The sequence below is a fragment of the Zymoseptoria tritici genome, chromosome 9 (assembly GCF_000219625.1).
Source record: "Zymoseptoria tritici IPO323 chromosome 9, whole genome shotgun sequence".
NCBI classification, from domain to species: domain Eukaryota; kingdom Fungi; phylum Ascomycota; class Dothideomycetes; order Mycosphaerellales; family Mycosphaerellaceae; genus Zymoseptoria; species Zymoseptoria tritici.
In genome coordinates this window covers 1,265,386-1,279,841 of record NC_018210.1, presented here as the reverse complement: position 1 = coordinate 1,279,841, position 14,456 = coordinate 1,265,386, and the positions used below count along the sequence as shown (strand labels likewise).

The 14,456-nt window shown below is 55.3% G+C and overlaps 6 protein-coding genes across 6 annotated transcripts; 1 reads left to right on the top strand and 5 right to left on the bottom strand.

The window, feature by feature from the left end:
- Positions 1-182: 182 nt before the first annotated feature.
- On the bottom strand, positions 183-1,479 carry MYCGRDRAFT_87539 (uncharacterized protein; the record flags this gene model as incomplete). Its single annotated transcript, XM_003849391.1, has 3 exons — positions 183-266; positions 328-756; positions 883-1,479. 3 exons carry the CDS (start codon positions 1,477-1,479, stop codon positions 183-185), a joined length of 1,110 nt encoding a protein of 369 aa, XP_003849439.1.
- A 1,987-nt stretch (positions 1,480-3,466) lies between these two features.
- MYCGRDRAFT_95798 (uncharacterized protein) lies at positions 3,467-3,868 on the bottom strand (the record flags this gene model as incomplete). The annotated part of the gene is made up of 1 exon (XM_003849390.1): positions 3,467-3,868. One exon carries the CDS (start codon positions 3,866-3,868, stop codon positions 3,467-3,469), a length of 402 nt encoding a protein of 133 aa, XP_003849438.1.
- A 503-nt stretch (positions 3,869-4,371) lies between these two features.
- Positions 4,372-5,657, bottom strand: MYCGRDRAFT_95797 (uncharacterized protein; the record flags this gene model as incomplete). The annotated part of the gene is made up of 2 exons (XM_003849389.1): positions 4,372-4,530; positions 4,689-5,657. The coding sequence occupies 2 exons, from the start codon at positions 5,655-5,657 to the stop codon at positions 4,372-4,374; spliced, it is 1,128 nt and encodes a 375-aa protein (XP_003849437.1).
- A 7-nt stretch (positions 5,658-5,664) lies between these two features.
- MYCGRDRAFT_105740 (uncharacterized protein) lies at positions 5,665-6,412 on the top strand (the record flags this gene model as incomplete). The annotated part of the gene is made up of 1 exon (XM_003849619.1): positions 5,665-6,412. The coding sequence occupies one exon, from the start codon at positions 5,947-5,949 to the stop codon at positions 6,172-6,174; it is 228 nt and encodes a 75-aa protein (XP_003849667.1).
- A 1,484-nt stretch (positions 6,413-7,896) lies between these two features.
- On the bottom strand, positions 7,897-9,316 carry MYCGRDRAFT_110790 (uncharacterized protein; the record flags this gene model as incomplete). The annotated part of the gene is made up of 2 exons (XM_003849388.1): positions 7,897-8,615; positions 8,669-9,316. The coding sequence occupies 2 exons, from the start codon at positions 8,937-8,939 to the stop codon at positions 7,897-7,899; spliced, it is 990 nt and encodes a 329-aa protein (XP_003849436.1).
- A 706-nt stretch (positions 9,317-10,022) lies between these two features.
- Positions 10,023-13,338, bottom strand: MYCGRDRAFT_75665 (uncharacterized protein; the record flags this gene model as incomplete). Its single annotated transcript, XM_003849387.1, has 4 exons — positions 10,023-11,547; positions 11,606-12,096; positions 12,152-12,945; positions 13,139-13,338. Coding segments are annotated over 4 exons (2,938 nt in total), but the record flags the coding sequence as incomplete, so codon positions are not given.
- Between the last annotated feature and the right edge of the window lie 1,118 nt (positions 13,339-14,456).

Genomic DNA, 14,456 nt, shown 5'->3' with positions numbered 1-14,456 from the left:
TCCGTCTCCGTCTCCGTGGAGCGTTCCCCATTCTCCCCAAAGCCCTCCTTCCGCGCCCTCCCACGAGAATTCATTCCCAACAATGACGACTCGTTTCGGGGGCCAAGTGGACGGCAAACAAGGTTTCCATTTTCTGCATTCAGGAAAAGGAAACTTTTTTCCCCGCTTTCCGTGTGCATGCTTCAACCGACCAGATCTTCCTTGTTGGCGGGATAGAAAAACGCCGCGACGGCAATGATGGTATATAACAACATGAGCATAACACCCTAATCAAGATTTTTCACGTCAGTAATTGTCAAACTCCAGCGTGGTCTCTCCATAACTCACCTCCAACCAGTGACTCTTGCCGTCGTTGATGAGATAATTGACCAACCAAATGCTCAGCACCAAAACCACGACCAAGAATCCGTCAAAGTTCAGAGTCAAGACTGCGTCTCCCACGCCCCACCAGTTGAGCATGATCATCAACGGCAGTACCAATAGTGCAATCTGCAGAGAACTTCCGACCGCTACGCCAATGGCCAGATCCATCTTGTCCTTGATGGCGACGGTGACGGCTGTGGCGTGCTCCGCAGCGTTGCCGACGATGGGAATGAGAATGAGTCCGATGAACTCGGGGGAAATGCTGTCGGCAATCGCACCAATGGCCGACACCATGTACTCGGCGCAGAAAGCGATGAGAACGGTGGCGATGCCGAGAGTGATGAGGGCACCGATGATGGAGAGGGATGGCGTTTCTTCTTCCTCGTCGTCCTCCTCGTGGACCAGGTTCTCACGGTTGATGTTGCCACCTGCCGAAGCGGCGCCGGACGCGGCGCCAATCATTGCGATCCCTCGCTGCGCCTCGCCCGAGTCTTTGCGGCCGGAGGATTTCTTCGGGACCTTTTGCGACGGCTCGTTGTACATGGTCTTGTGGGTGCGGAGTTGGAAGAGCAGATAGCAGGCGTAGGTGACGAGGAGGAGCACTGCAGTTCCGCGAGAGGCCTGCGCGACACCTTGCTCGCCCTTGGGGGAGAACATGGCGAAAGCAGTGGGGATGATGAGGGAGCCGATGGCGAGAGCGAGCAGGGACGCGGCCGTCTGTGCCACGGTGATGTTGAAGAATTGTTCGGAGCGATTGATGCCGCCAAAGAAGAAGCACATGCCCAGCACCAGGAGGAGATTGGAGAGCATGGAGCCGATGAGTGAAGTCTGTACGATGATGACTTTGCCTTGTTTGAGAGCAATGACCGAGACGATGAGTTCGACGGCATTGCCAAAGGATGCGTTGAGGAGACCGCCGAGCACTTCACCGATGTACATGGCGAGTTCTTCCGTGGCAAAGGATAGGATGGCGGCGAGCGGAATGATGGCGATGAAGTTGATGACGAAGACGCCGACTCGGCTAAAGGACTTGACCTGTTCCAGGGCGATGCCGACAGGAACGGCAATGAGGAGGATGTTGATCCACGAGAACAGCACGGCCTTGACCTGGGTCATGATGGGAATGTGCTTGTGTTTCCGCTTCTTGGACTTTTCCGTGTCGCTGCGTTCCATCATGCCGTCGGATGTGTCCTTTTTCCCGAACATGCCGAACAACTTGCCGCCCTTTCGTTTCCGAGCATTCATATCATTTTGTATTGACACGGGGTTGTACATTTCCCGCGGCGCCTCGTCCGACTTGTCGGTCTCATCGCTGGATAGGCCTCTTGAATTGACGGGCATGGCGCCTTGTGGGCCTTGTGGATATGTCCCGGCCTTTTGCGGGCCTCTGAAGTCTGCGGTGTCCTGCTCATACTTTTCTCTTCGCGTCTCCGTAGCTGGTTGGTCGGCGTCATTTTCGGTGCTCACGTGGGTGATGTGGTTCTCCTCGTCCATTCGAGCTTTTCGGGGACCAGCTCTTCCAAAGGGGTTGTAGGTCTTCGTGTCGCTCTGGCCATTGTCGTTGTACCAGGCGTGCTTCCTCGCTTGATGCTTGATGTGATCTATGCGGTGGGAAGAGTATTTAGTGCTCATGCTCGTCGTGAGGATGTCGTGGAAGTGGGTGCTGAGGTAGTGAGGTAGTGAGGTATTTCGGGGATGACATACGCATGATCGTGGAGGTAGCGACAGCGACAGGGTTTCAAATCCTCCCGTCCGTGGAGGCGGTGGAGGGTAATCCGTGCAGTCGTGAAAGGCAATGGCGTTGGAGGTAGATGGGTGTGTACCTGCAGTGGGTGGACGCGCCGGGTGGTCGAAGGATCAGTGGGCGGCCTCTTTGTCGAAGGTCGAAGTATGGGGGAGTGAGTAGTAGTGCGACAGTGAACACCTAGTGATGTCGCAGCGCGCAGGTCTTCGCTCCTTTTGATTAAGATGACGGGCAGGTGCAGCTTAGACTGGTTTTGGCGGAGAACGTGAACGTGGCTGTGCGACGGCCAGCAAGCGAGATGGCGGGAGTGATGCACAGATGTGATACGCTGGGCTGGGCTGGGCCACGGCCACGGCCACGCTCCCCTCCCACCGCAGATCCCTCCATCTGAACCCGGCTTTCTTGCTTCATGCGCCACACCGAGGACGTGAAACGTCATGAACTCTATCAGATTCCCGTCGCAGTATGGCACGAGTGAAGGTGTCCAGAGTGGCGCAACTCAGACCAAGATCTGGGCCACGAGTTCCCGCGAGGCGTAGGCGTGTTATGCGGGACTCGTATCACTTAGGTTGCCAGCAGCGATGCAACCTCGTCATGGGGCTTGCGGAGGTGTCCAGCTGCCAGCGAAGCAGCATACCGGATTGTGGTCAGGAAGAAGAAGCATGGTTGCGTTGAACAAGCGAGGAGTGATGTTGATGTTACTTAGGGATCATGATCAAGAACAGAAGAGACAAGAGGTGTCGTCCTGCGTATTGGCAAGTGGCAGCAAGCCTTTCGATCGAGACATTGGCATCCGACTTGGCGATGCTTCAGAGGCACAAGAGACAAGAGGAAGCTTGGTGAGCGGCTTCTCTTCGGCAGTCGTCATGCAGCGGCCACACCCAACCTACACAAATGATCCATCGCTCACCTCTCTCTCCACCTCATGTCCATCACTCCCCTTCGCATCGAGTGACGAGTCGAAAAGGGCACCTGCTTAATCATATCTTGCTGGCAAAAGCTGGGCGATCGTCAGAATAACACACCAACGGAACCGCCAAATGCCCAAATGCCAACTCCGAGCGAAAGGACCATTTGCGTCCCAGACCTCTCGGGCGGACGAGCAGTTGGCCACTCTCCCTCTGGCTCAAGTCTTGAGAGGGCAGATCGATCTCAGCCGTTCCGCTGGGTTATCCGAGGTACAACTCTGTGCTCAAGCTGGATCCGCGGCGGTGGGAATAGACTAACCAAACTCCCGCCAACATTATACAGCAGCTTCGTACACGGGTCTTTCCGCCGATATGAGAAGGCAGCATTCACGACGACCACTTCCCCACTATCTTCATCTCAATCCTCCTCATACTCCCACCGTGCGCACCATCAAGAATACGGCCACAGCTCGCCTCCATCTCCACCTCCCAAACCCGCACCCTTTCCACCCTCTCCCACCTCACAACCCAAATCCTCCACCACATCCCACCACTCCTTCCCTCCCGCATCACCGTTCGTCTCCCCATCCACTTTGCTGTCCCTCCTCTTTCCCTCTGCCATTCCCTTCCCTTCCACCCTCACCGCCAGTCCTGCCACTGGTCGCACCCCACCCAACGGCGCCCTCTCATTCAACCCCGCCATACAATACGAACACTTCTGCGGCACGACAATGTCTCCACTCCCATGCACCACCGTCCAACAGACTCCCAACGCGAGACCCTGCGGACAACGATTGATGGGGAGGAATTCGCCGTGGTGGCAGGAACACCAGATGAGGAGTTGGGTGCACATTTTTCTCTTGTTGTTTTTCTTCTCTCTCGGGTTTTCTTTTGGTTTTGCTTTGAAGTAAGAGAATTTTTGATGGAGTGGTTCGGCTGGATTGGTTGAAGGTCTTGTGTTCAGGTGTTGATATTGGATTGCAGTGGTGTCGCCTTGTGGACTGACCTGTGCACTTCTCCCTTCTTCCTACAGAGTGCAAAGAGGATCAAAGCGGCTTTATGAAGATGCTGTGTCCAGTGACACAAACCGGACGAACGCAATTTGCTTGTTTGTCCGTTCGTTCGGCAGAAGTGTTTGTGACAGGCGACATGCTTGCCTGAAGAACGCTGGCACAGGACAAATTTTCGGAAAGACTCATCCGACTTATTGTTTGATACGTGGAACGATAGGTTGACAAATCCTTCACAAAAGACAACATACTCCGAAAAAAAAAGAGGTCCAAAAAGAGGAAAATCATCGATAACTTTGAGAGACATCATATTCTACGAGAGATCCGAGCAAAAGGAGAGTCATCATCATCCTCCACTCCCTCCTCCTCTCCCCTCTTCATACATTTCTCTCAACCACTCTAAACCTTCGTCTGCGGCGGCTGATGATAATACCCCGGTGGCGGTCCCTCCCCACCCGCACTCGTCGTCGTCGGGGCGGGCGGCGCAGCACTGGAGCCGCTGGGACTACACGACGTCACGGTCGTGGTGTCGAGGGGTTTGGAGTAGGTTGTTAATTGGCATGCCTGTTTTTAGAGAAAGAAGCTTGGGTCAGCGAGAGATCGAAACCGACACCGAACAAACGGGCAGGACAAGCGCGAGGAGAGAAGGGAAGAAAAACTCACCGGCCCCAACCCCGCGAAAGGATTATAATAAGTACTCGTCACCAATTCCTGACAACCATGACAATCCACCCACGCGGTACTCGTGTGTCCATACTGCTTGATGTCGCATCCGTCCAGGACGCCCGGGTTCGTATACGTCAACGTGGTCGGGCAAGCGGGGGGTGCCGAGATGGTGCTCGTTAAGAGGGTGATGGGTGGAGGGAGAGTGTAGATTCCGGCCGTGGGGACGGTGTAGGGAATGCGGTCGGTGGTAGCAGGTGCGGTTGGACCGGGTGCTGTGCCGGATGAAGCGGGGAGGGAGCTGTTGCCGGCTGGGTAGGGTGGGTGAGGGTATGGAGGGGGACCTGGAGGTGCGGAGGTCGATGCCGGTGGGTGAGGGTATGGAGGAGGACCTGGAGGTGCCGACGAGGATGCGGGTGGATTGGGGTATGGAGGAGGACCTGGAGGTGCCGACGTGGACGCCGGTGGATGAGGGTATGGAGGGGGACCTGGAGGTGCGGAGGTGGACTCTGGCACGTATGGTTGGGCGGAGCTCGAGGATGGGCCGTGCCAGTATGGGTTTGGACCACCGGGAGTCGAGGACGGGCCATGCCAGTATGGGTTTGGACCACCAGGAGTCGAGGACGGGCCATGCCAGTATGGGTTTGGCGGACCTGGGGGAGCGGAGGTGGATTGCGGCGGGTATGGGTGGGCTTCTGAGCTCGAGGACGGTATCGCTGGTACCGTCGTCGATGCAGGCGCCGTTGGACCGGGTGCTGTTCCAGATGAGGCGGGCATGGAGGAATTGCCAGCTGGGTAAGGAGGGTACGAGTGATGCGGGTACGGCGGCGGCGGCAGAAGCGTGCTAATGACCGGTGGTGGCGGAGGGACGGCAGAAGACGAGGGCTGTTGGTACTGTGGCCCGTATGCCTGTTGGGCATTGGCGAGGAGGGGCGCCACCAGGGCGAAAAGAGTGGTGGTGGAGTGCATGATGGGTGGTTGAACGAGAGTCTGTTGGCACTTCGCTTGGGGGAAGAGGTCCTGAGAGGTGGTGTGGAAAGATTATTGTCAGACGCAGGTTGAGGGGGGTTGATATACGTCGTTGGGCGTCGGGATCGTGGCCGAAGCACTGGCTGACGTACACCATGCAATGGTAAGCTGGTACCAGTCGCTCTCAAGGTGTCCCGATCATCTTGATGCACACGGAAAGGGATAATGCCAACATTTCCGCCGTAGCGCAAGCACTAGGAGAAGCTCGGGGCCAGGAACGTGTGAGATCATGGTAGGGCTCTCCAAGCTCTGCCACCCTGGTCCTCGCCGGTTCTCGTGTTCGATGATGAAATTCACGTTGAGGTCGTTCCCAATCGACAGGGTCAACGTCAATGCAAAGGCCAACGTGCTCCAACGTGCTCCATGGATATGCCGATGCGTGGACATGTCCTTAATCAAGCCTCGACCAAGCTCAAATGTGTCCTCATGGATGCTGCCGCAGAATACTGTCCATTGATGATAATAGCACCTCGATACCGCTGCTGCTTGTGAAGAATGGTGTGCTAGAACTATCGACCTGATCTGCTTTCGAGCATGGGTGAAAGTCATTCCGGTAGGAAGCGAGCGTCAGAAGTCGTCGGTAGCAGTGAAGCTCCGTCAACTTGGAAGCAGCGCATTGTGATACTGCCCTGCAATTGCAATTGTGGCTTCACATCTGACTTATTTCCTCGTCCGATTCCAGTCCCTCCATGTATCGTTTTTGATACATCTCCACCGCTCTCGACCACTATCCCCACCCGGATGAGAAAACCATCCCAGTCCGGAAAATCGCGCTGCCTCAAATCCGACACCCCAGTCCGGCAACCCCAATGTCTCGTACCCAGCCGACATGGATATGGCTGCTGATAGTTAAAATTGGCGGAAAGCTTACTTAGCTTGTGCTTTGAGCTTGTTCATTCTGTCGTCAGTATGATGCCATTTGCTGGGAGGAAGTCTGTTGCAGCGGGCGCCGGCCAACTCATCATACCGCTTTCGAACCTTTTGCCTGTGGTTCAAGGGCTGCTGTTTGCCGGGAGATGGACCGAATTAAACCATGTGTCGTAAATCAGCCTTGCGTTTCTCAAGACGGTGACCACTCCGATTTGCCTGCCCGCTGTCATGGGCGGTAGCTTGGGTCGTGCGCTTGCAATTCGGTCCGTCGACGACACCAATGCAAGGGACGGCCTCAGGAGTAGACGCCGCTGGGGTCGTGCGCTGTGAAAGCCTTGCCTGAGCTGTAAGGCTTGCGCGTAGTGCAATCGCACGCCCATTCGATTTATTCATCACGCACAAGGATGTATGCAGTCATGCACGTCGGCGACCTCTCTCTCACTGGCTGTCCTGTGCCTCGGGCTTCGACTGCGACTCTGGCCAGGCCTGTACAAGGATGCTGCAGTCAATGGCGGATTGACAAGGACTGTGCAAAGTGATGAAATCGGAAGTCGCTCAATCGAGGCACCATGTCGATACCTTATTATCAGCCCTGGAGCGAGTCGATACTCCAAGACACGGAGATCGCTCCGACGAGCCCCTGTCTGCTGTCGATTGAGGTCATTGGGCGATTCGGAGAGCCTCGGTCGTGTTGGTCTAGATGATCGTTGAATTCGGGGATGGATGGTATGGATGGCGCAACAACTTGCTGCAGCGATGAATGGCGCAACGGTGGATGGCGCAACGAGAGCTGTTTTTGGGAGGATCGGCGTGGGCAGGTAGAGATGTGGGATTCGTCGAGACCTGCCTGGTCTTTGAGGGGCGTGGTCTATCCGCAAGGCCAGACCATGATGTGATGGAAGCCGGAACGACTTCGCCTCGGGTTTGCGGATGGGCGCTCCGATGCGTTCAGGTTCTGGACTCCGTTAGATATCGCTGGTCGGGCGAGGTACAGGATTGTGGCAAGCAAGCAGTCGTCCTGACCCCAAGCGGTCCACTAGGTAGGCGCAGGATGCCTGCATTGGTCAATTGTCTTGATTTCGGTCCCACCTCATAAGTACAGATCATTATCGCTCACATACTGAGATCCCGCGAGTGTCCCAAAGTCGTGCCAAAGTCTTGCATCGGTCGCTGTCTCCCCGACTCACCCACCGAGATTCCAGATCTTCCATCACCGAGGCGTTCCAACCGTGGTCTCCCACAGCGGAATCTCAGCACACTCCATCGCACATCACAAGATTTTTCACCATCTCTCCACAAGATGACGTTCTCAAAACTGCTCCCTCGGCTTCACCTTCACATCATCCATCTCCACCTCCTCAAACTCCTCCCCCATTCCCTCCGGACTCGCATCCAACTCAACCCTCTGCACCTGTAATCCTCCACTCTTACTCTTCATCAGATGGTACCTGTCCTGAAACGTGTGCATGGGACCCGGTTGCGAATGCTCTTTCTTGGCCATGCCTGTCATCGCACTGATCTCGCTGCCGTCCCGCGACACTGGCGGTCGGAGACTCGTCGCCGTGGAGGGAGATCGAGCGAAAGGAAAGGGTGAAAGGCTGCGTCCGTCTTTCATCGTGTATGGGTCTTCCATGTTGTCGGGGAGAGGGTACATGAGCTTCGGCGTGCGGCTTTGTTCGCGGCGATAGAGGGAGAAGCAGAAGGCGAGGGAGATGAGGAGCGGAATCGCGAGGCCAACTGCAAGGCCAGCCATTTCGGCGGAGGTGTGGAGGTTGGGGTCAGATGTGACCGATGGTGTAGCGGTTACAGTTACGGCAGCGGGCGTTGGTGCGTTAGCGAGAGCGCTGCTGACGGCGGGAGAAGCGAGGGCGGAAAGCTCGGAGGCGCGGAGAATGACTGAGGGATAGGAGGGTAAGGTGAAGGTTCTGTCCGGCCGCCGGCAGGCCGTGGTGTTGAGGCCGCAGGCGAAGACGCCGGAGGTGCCGTTGTCGCTGCAGGGCGTTATGGGAGCGGTAAAGTTGAGGAGGCCTTCGAATGGTCAGTACGAAGCGAGCATTGCTGTTCCCAAATGAATGCCTCACCCTGTGTGCAGACCGTAGCACAAGCCTCGTCCTTCCAATCCTTATCCGTACAACTTCCGCGCGACATAATGCCATGACTGAAGCAGAGTCCGCTCCCCAAACATGTCGCCTCCTCGCCACAGCATGCCGAAGCCTCGCCATCTTCGCTGCTACCGCATGCTGTATGACCCGACTCTAATCCTCCTGGATAGTAACAAGTCTGACCGTGAACGAAAGTGACGAAAAGGAAAATAGCCGCCAGGGCCCGACCGAGCGGGTGAACGAGTGACATGGCGGGGATCGTGAAGAAGGTCAAGGGAAGAGGCCGGTCTTCATGGATTGTTGCGTGATGCGATGGTCGTGAGATGAGATCGCCGCACGCTTGTGGCCTTGTGCCTCTCGCTCTCTCCGCGCCTAGATCCTGCTCGCCGGGGGGGTTGGTGGTAGTGGTGCAAAGAGATGGAAAAGAAGCCAGTAGGTGTGGATAGTGCTCAGGCGAGAAGCTACTCGCGCTATTCCGCCCGGACAATAGCACTGCAATAGTCCTTCCTCACCAAGATAATCCGCCTGCCAACTTACCGCACCATAGTCCACCTTGACTAAGGCAGTGCTCCATCCGCACCGCCGCGGCAAGCTTCCAAACAATAGATCCATCGCGTCCGAGTCGGCAAATCGATCCGGTCCCTGAGTCGATGCAAAGGCAATGGAAATTTGACGAGGTGAGGTTGGCCTGTTTCATCGGCGACGTGAGTTCACGCTTTGCCCGAGTTGGGAAGGTGCGTGAACCTTGATTCGATACGCCATGCTTGGAAAGGAAATGGAGTAAAGGCTATCCTCGCGGCGAAACGACGGGAAGATCGATTGGAAGGTACAGGGGTTTGTATTTGAGCCGAGGCCTTGAGAAGGAGCGATGAAGATTGCGAGGTGTGAGATGTTGTGAGGTGTGAGATGTTGTGAAAGAGTGAACTGTGAAGACTTTTCGCTTCCCCAGACTTGGTCGCGTGTTACAACTACGCACAGCATTGAAGGCACGAGCACGACGGCAGCCAAGGATACGCCCGTCCACGACAATGTCTAGGCCCTCTGGGTTTGAGTCCAACTCTCCTGAACCCTGCTTGATCTCCGACTCAATGCATACATGCCGACTTGCCGCTTGGCCGCTCGAGATGGACCACCCAGAGTGCCGATGGTTTCATGATGGCAGAACATGATGGCAGAGGGCAACGGTTGAGATGTCGCTTTGTTCTACCTCAATGTCCAGCCTTGAAGGGTTCGCTCAAGCTGCGAGGAGCACAGATATGTCCATATCGACAGTCCAAAATCAAAAGCTGTGATATATAACTGACTAGACAATTTGTTCTATCCTGCCTTTCTGATCTTCATCTTCGATCCCGTTCTCGAACATCACCTCCTTCAAACTCATACTCAAGCCACCCACCTCCTCCTCTCACAACGGCGTGGTCGCCCCTGTCTTCATGCTATACGGCGCCAACACCTTCTTCGCGTTACAAATCCTCCACGCCAAATTCCTCACACACCCATCCGCAACAACCACTTCAGGCGCAAACTCAATGCCAAACATTGCCTGCACCGCATACACGACTCGCTTCGCATACTTGCCCTCCCGTTCCAACGTCTTGCCGAAAACCTCATCCGCACTCCTCGGCGCCACCTCCTGGTCGCGGTCAAAACAGTTCTGCACGAGCGGGAGCAAGGCCTCTTCTACGACCTCGCGGATGGGACTTTGGACGGAGTCGAGATGGATGTCCTCTCCTTCGTCGAAGCGGAATATGCGGATCTCAAAGGGGAGGGAGATGGCCATGACGTTGTGAGAGCCGGCGTGGTGGTAGCGGAATTCGAAGACGCCTTGGGTCCACCAGAGTTTGTCGCCGGAGAATTCGACTTCTCCAGATAAGAGGTCTTTAGTCTCACCGTCGGTGCGGGTTGTTGCGGGGAGGAGCTGGTCGGAAACGAGGATTCCGCGATCGGCGTTGGAGACTTCGAAGGAGTTGGGGTTCGTGGCGGTCCAGCGGCCTTGACAGCCGATCTTGGTGAGGTCGCGGGAGGCGTTGTCGCCGACGCGGTAGAGGCCTATCCAGTCGCGTTTAGAGTGGTTGAGAGGGGCGGTCCATTTGATATGGACGGGAGCGCCGTAGTCGACTACAAGGCGTTGGAAGTTGTCTGTGCGTTCGAGGGGTCTGCTGGCTGTCTCGCCTTCGCGGCCGTCGTGAGGGACTTCGAGATGGGTTTTCGCGGTCGTTGATGAAGCATTTTGGATGGTGATGGAGTAGTCTTTTGGATCAAAACCGGCGAGATCCGGTGCCAGACGAGTGATGCTCACACGGGCTGGAAATTGGTTGAACAGAGTTGTGGAATCTTGCACAAATGTGTTGAATCCTGCGGCAAGCCTTGGTCCGGCGGCGTCGATGAAGTCTTCAAGAGAGTCGAGGGTGCCATCCAAAGCGTTGTCGACGCTCGTCGACCACTTGTGAAGAGGACCGGGAAGGGCACGCTTGAGATTGCGAGACACGCCTGAAGTCTGGCGAAGACCTTGACGGTAGAGTCTCTGCATGTGCGGCTTCTCAACGAGTTGAATGAAACAGAGGGACAAGGTGTGGCTGAGAAGTGCTAGGAAGAAGATCGACTTGCTCCAGGTCATGAGTGCTGCTCCCCAGACACCAGCCAGGCCGATCGTCCGCTCCGGGTTATTCAAGAAACGGTAGATCCCGCCATATGTAAGCTGAGGCGCTTTGTCGGTGAAGAAGAAGTCGCCGAAGAACCAGCCAAATTCTCCCAGTGACTCGTAAATACTGGTGATTGTCCAGGCCTGGAGTGAAATCAATGCGATTCCAACGACGTGGCGCAGGAGGGTCATGCCGTAACTCCAGTCAGATGGAAGTCTGCGAGCAGGTCAGCATTGATCTGGTGGCTGTCTCGGTCACAGTGCGGTAAACTCACCCGTACATCTTCCACGCAGCACAGATGAAGCTGGCATAGCACATTGTCATACTGATATGGTAGATGCCCTTCCATTGCCGCCAAGCCTCCTCAGTGCTCTCACCATACTTGACAAAGTGGCGGGTCCACCATTTGTGGTTCGACTGCCGGTCCAGGACGAAACCAATGCCGATCGAGTACCACAGTCGCCAGAAGATGGCGTTGAAGACGAAGAATGCCTGCCAGCCGCGGTTCGCTGGAGTGAGAACCGCGACGGAGTACATCCACGCCTGTAGGATGATGACTGAAACATCCGTCACTCGGTGGAGGTCCACATTTTGCAAGCCGACGAGGTTGTGCACGGGAGATGGTTTGGCGCTGGAGGCTAGAGGTGGGTAGCCGTTGACGTGACCAGCGCTCGACAGTCGAGCGGTGTACTGCGGACGCTCTGGTGGCGTGTTGCTGAATTCTGCTCGTTTGATCGGTGCGGGAGTGTTGTAAGTCCTTTCGATCTATTGCATGTCAGCATATCGAACGCCACAAAGGTAGCCATTCAGGATCACGCACGTGTGGGTTCTCAACAATGGTCAGGAATGTTAATTGGGCAGCATGGGCGATGATGGAGATGAACAGGACTTTGTAGCTCGCAGCCATCATGGCGATGCCATAGAATCCGACGTATCCAATGGAGTACATGGGATGAGGAGCGAGCTCAAAGACACCGTCAAACGTCAAGTCTTGGTCGACAAGATAGAAGAAGTCACCCCAGTACCAGGCAAAATCTTTGACAACTCGATGGGCATCCAGCTTCACCCACAAGTTGAAGCCGATCAGGGCGGCACCTCCGATCCACCGTGCAGCAGTCATGGCATACAGTTCGTTCTCGGGACGGCAGCCGCACGCATAGGAAAACAGGCAGAAGGAGATGAAGTCAGACATGAGAATCAAATCCACGACCCGGCGAAAGAGAAGCCAGGTATTGTACTCGATCGGCGCATCCTCGAACTTGTAGTCCTTGGGGATCTTCGCTTCCATTTCTTTCTTGATGAATTTGTACAATGTGGGATGAGGGTTCTGGCCGCGCCCAGGGCTCTCGAATATCTTTGTCTTCTTGGCCCAGTTCACAAGGCGCTTGTGGTGAGACTGATTGTGGAGCAACCAGCCAATGCCAAAGTTGTAGCACCAGCGCCAGAACAGGAAGATCACGGCGAAGATTGGTATCCGGAAGGACTGGGGTAGGATGTACATGAGGAGGAACTGACCACCTAGGGCGAGGACAATGGCAAAGTCGGAGGCATTCTTGGGTTGCGTTGGGTCGAACAGCTGGGAGACCATGTCCTCGGTGTGAGGCACAGTGAAGACTAGAGCGTGGGACATATCAGCGCTGTCATGTTAGAGTGAGGCGTGAAAGGATGAAGGCGAAACGAAAGTCTTTCTTGAGATGATGTACTCCGTATCGACGAGCGCTGCCTATGGCATTGCACATGCATGGCACTGAGGTGTTGCATCGACCGGGTGTATTGCCATGTTCTGGTGAGCACTGGATGTACTCACCCGTGCCGTCTGGTGTCCGCCCATATGTTTTTCTTTCCTTCTCGTCCTTTCCGCCCTTGGCCTCCTGCTCATTCAATGCTCGCACAGTCTCATGAGCTGTTTCCACGGACGAAGCTTTCTGCGGCGCATCCGGCTGCTGTGCGAGTCGTTCGCGGAGCCCGGAGGCATCGACGCCGAGAGACTGGGCGACTTCGGTCATGTTGTTGAAAGAAGCCTCATGCGCGTTGGGCGGAGGAGCGTTGTGTTGTTGAAAACACGGAAAGCAGCGCAAAAGGGAAAAGGTGGCCTCGAGAGAGGTGCAGTGGAGCGTGATGGAGAGGTGCAGCTGTGGATCTGTGAGGTACTTTGGCTTGTGCCGAGTGATTTTAGCGTCGACTTTTGTCAGCTCGAAAATCCGACTTGAATTCTTTTTGTTCCTGCGGTAATTGTTACAATACAGTCTTGGCCAGGTAGTCTTGATTGTCATCCCGATTGATCTGATCGCGCACCAGCGATACCATAGATCTAGTCCTTCTGTTGATTGCTGTGAGATATCTCGATCATTGTCACATGCAAGATGCCAGAATTCCTCGCTCAGCAAAGGCGTGGGACTCGCGATCTCCCGAGACCTCCGCAGCCGTCTTTCAAACCACACCTCGTGCTTCTGCGGAGCACATCTCCGGCAGACTGCAGTTACTGCATGCGCGACTTCGTTGGGCGACAGCGAAGCAGTAGGCTTTCAATGGCTTCAAAGTTCGCATTGGTAATCCTCCGAGCGATCCTCTCGTCATCGTGGGGCCCGGAAACCATGCACTCGCATGCATCTCAATCTCAATGGAACTCGACACGAAGTCCACCCTGACAGAGCATAGATGCGGCTCTCTATACCCGGCGCGAGGAATGGCGTAACTAGAGCGTTTCTGCAGCCCTTGCCATGACCGATGTAACCACCAATGCAACAACATAGCAACCTCCGTATACGGCAGTTACGTGTATCGGTGCGTGAATAAATATAGTATAGCGTGAAAACGCGTGTGGACCGTGCAATATCTCTTGGCCTTGTCGCTCTCGTTTCCATGCTCTTATATGCTTAGTAACCGCGCTCTTGCTCGTGTAGTAATAGATTCCGCGGCGTTATCGATAGAGTTAGAGCTCGCGGTGTTAGTAATCGCGTTAGTAGCCTTTTACGGACTGCACAGGCCGCCGAAATGGCAAAGGAAGCCGTCGTGTTATCGCTATATCGACTAGTCGCTCGAAGAAAGGCCGGATAAGTAGTACTAGCCGCATACGAGGTAGGTAGTAATATTAGTAGTAATATTAAGGAAGGAAGGAAGGAAGC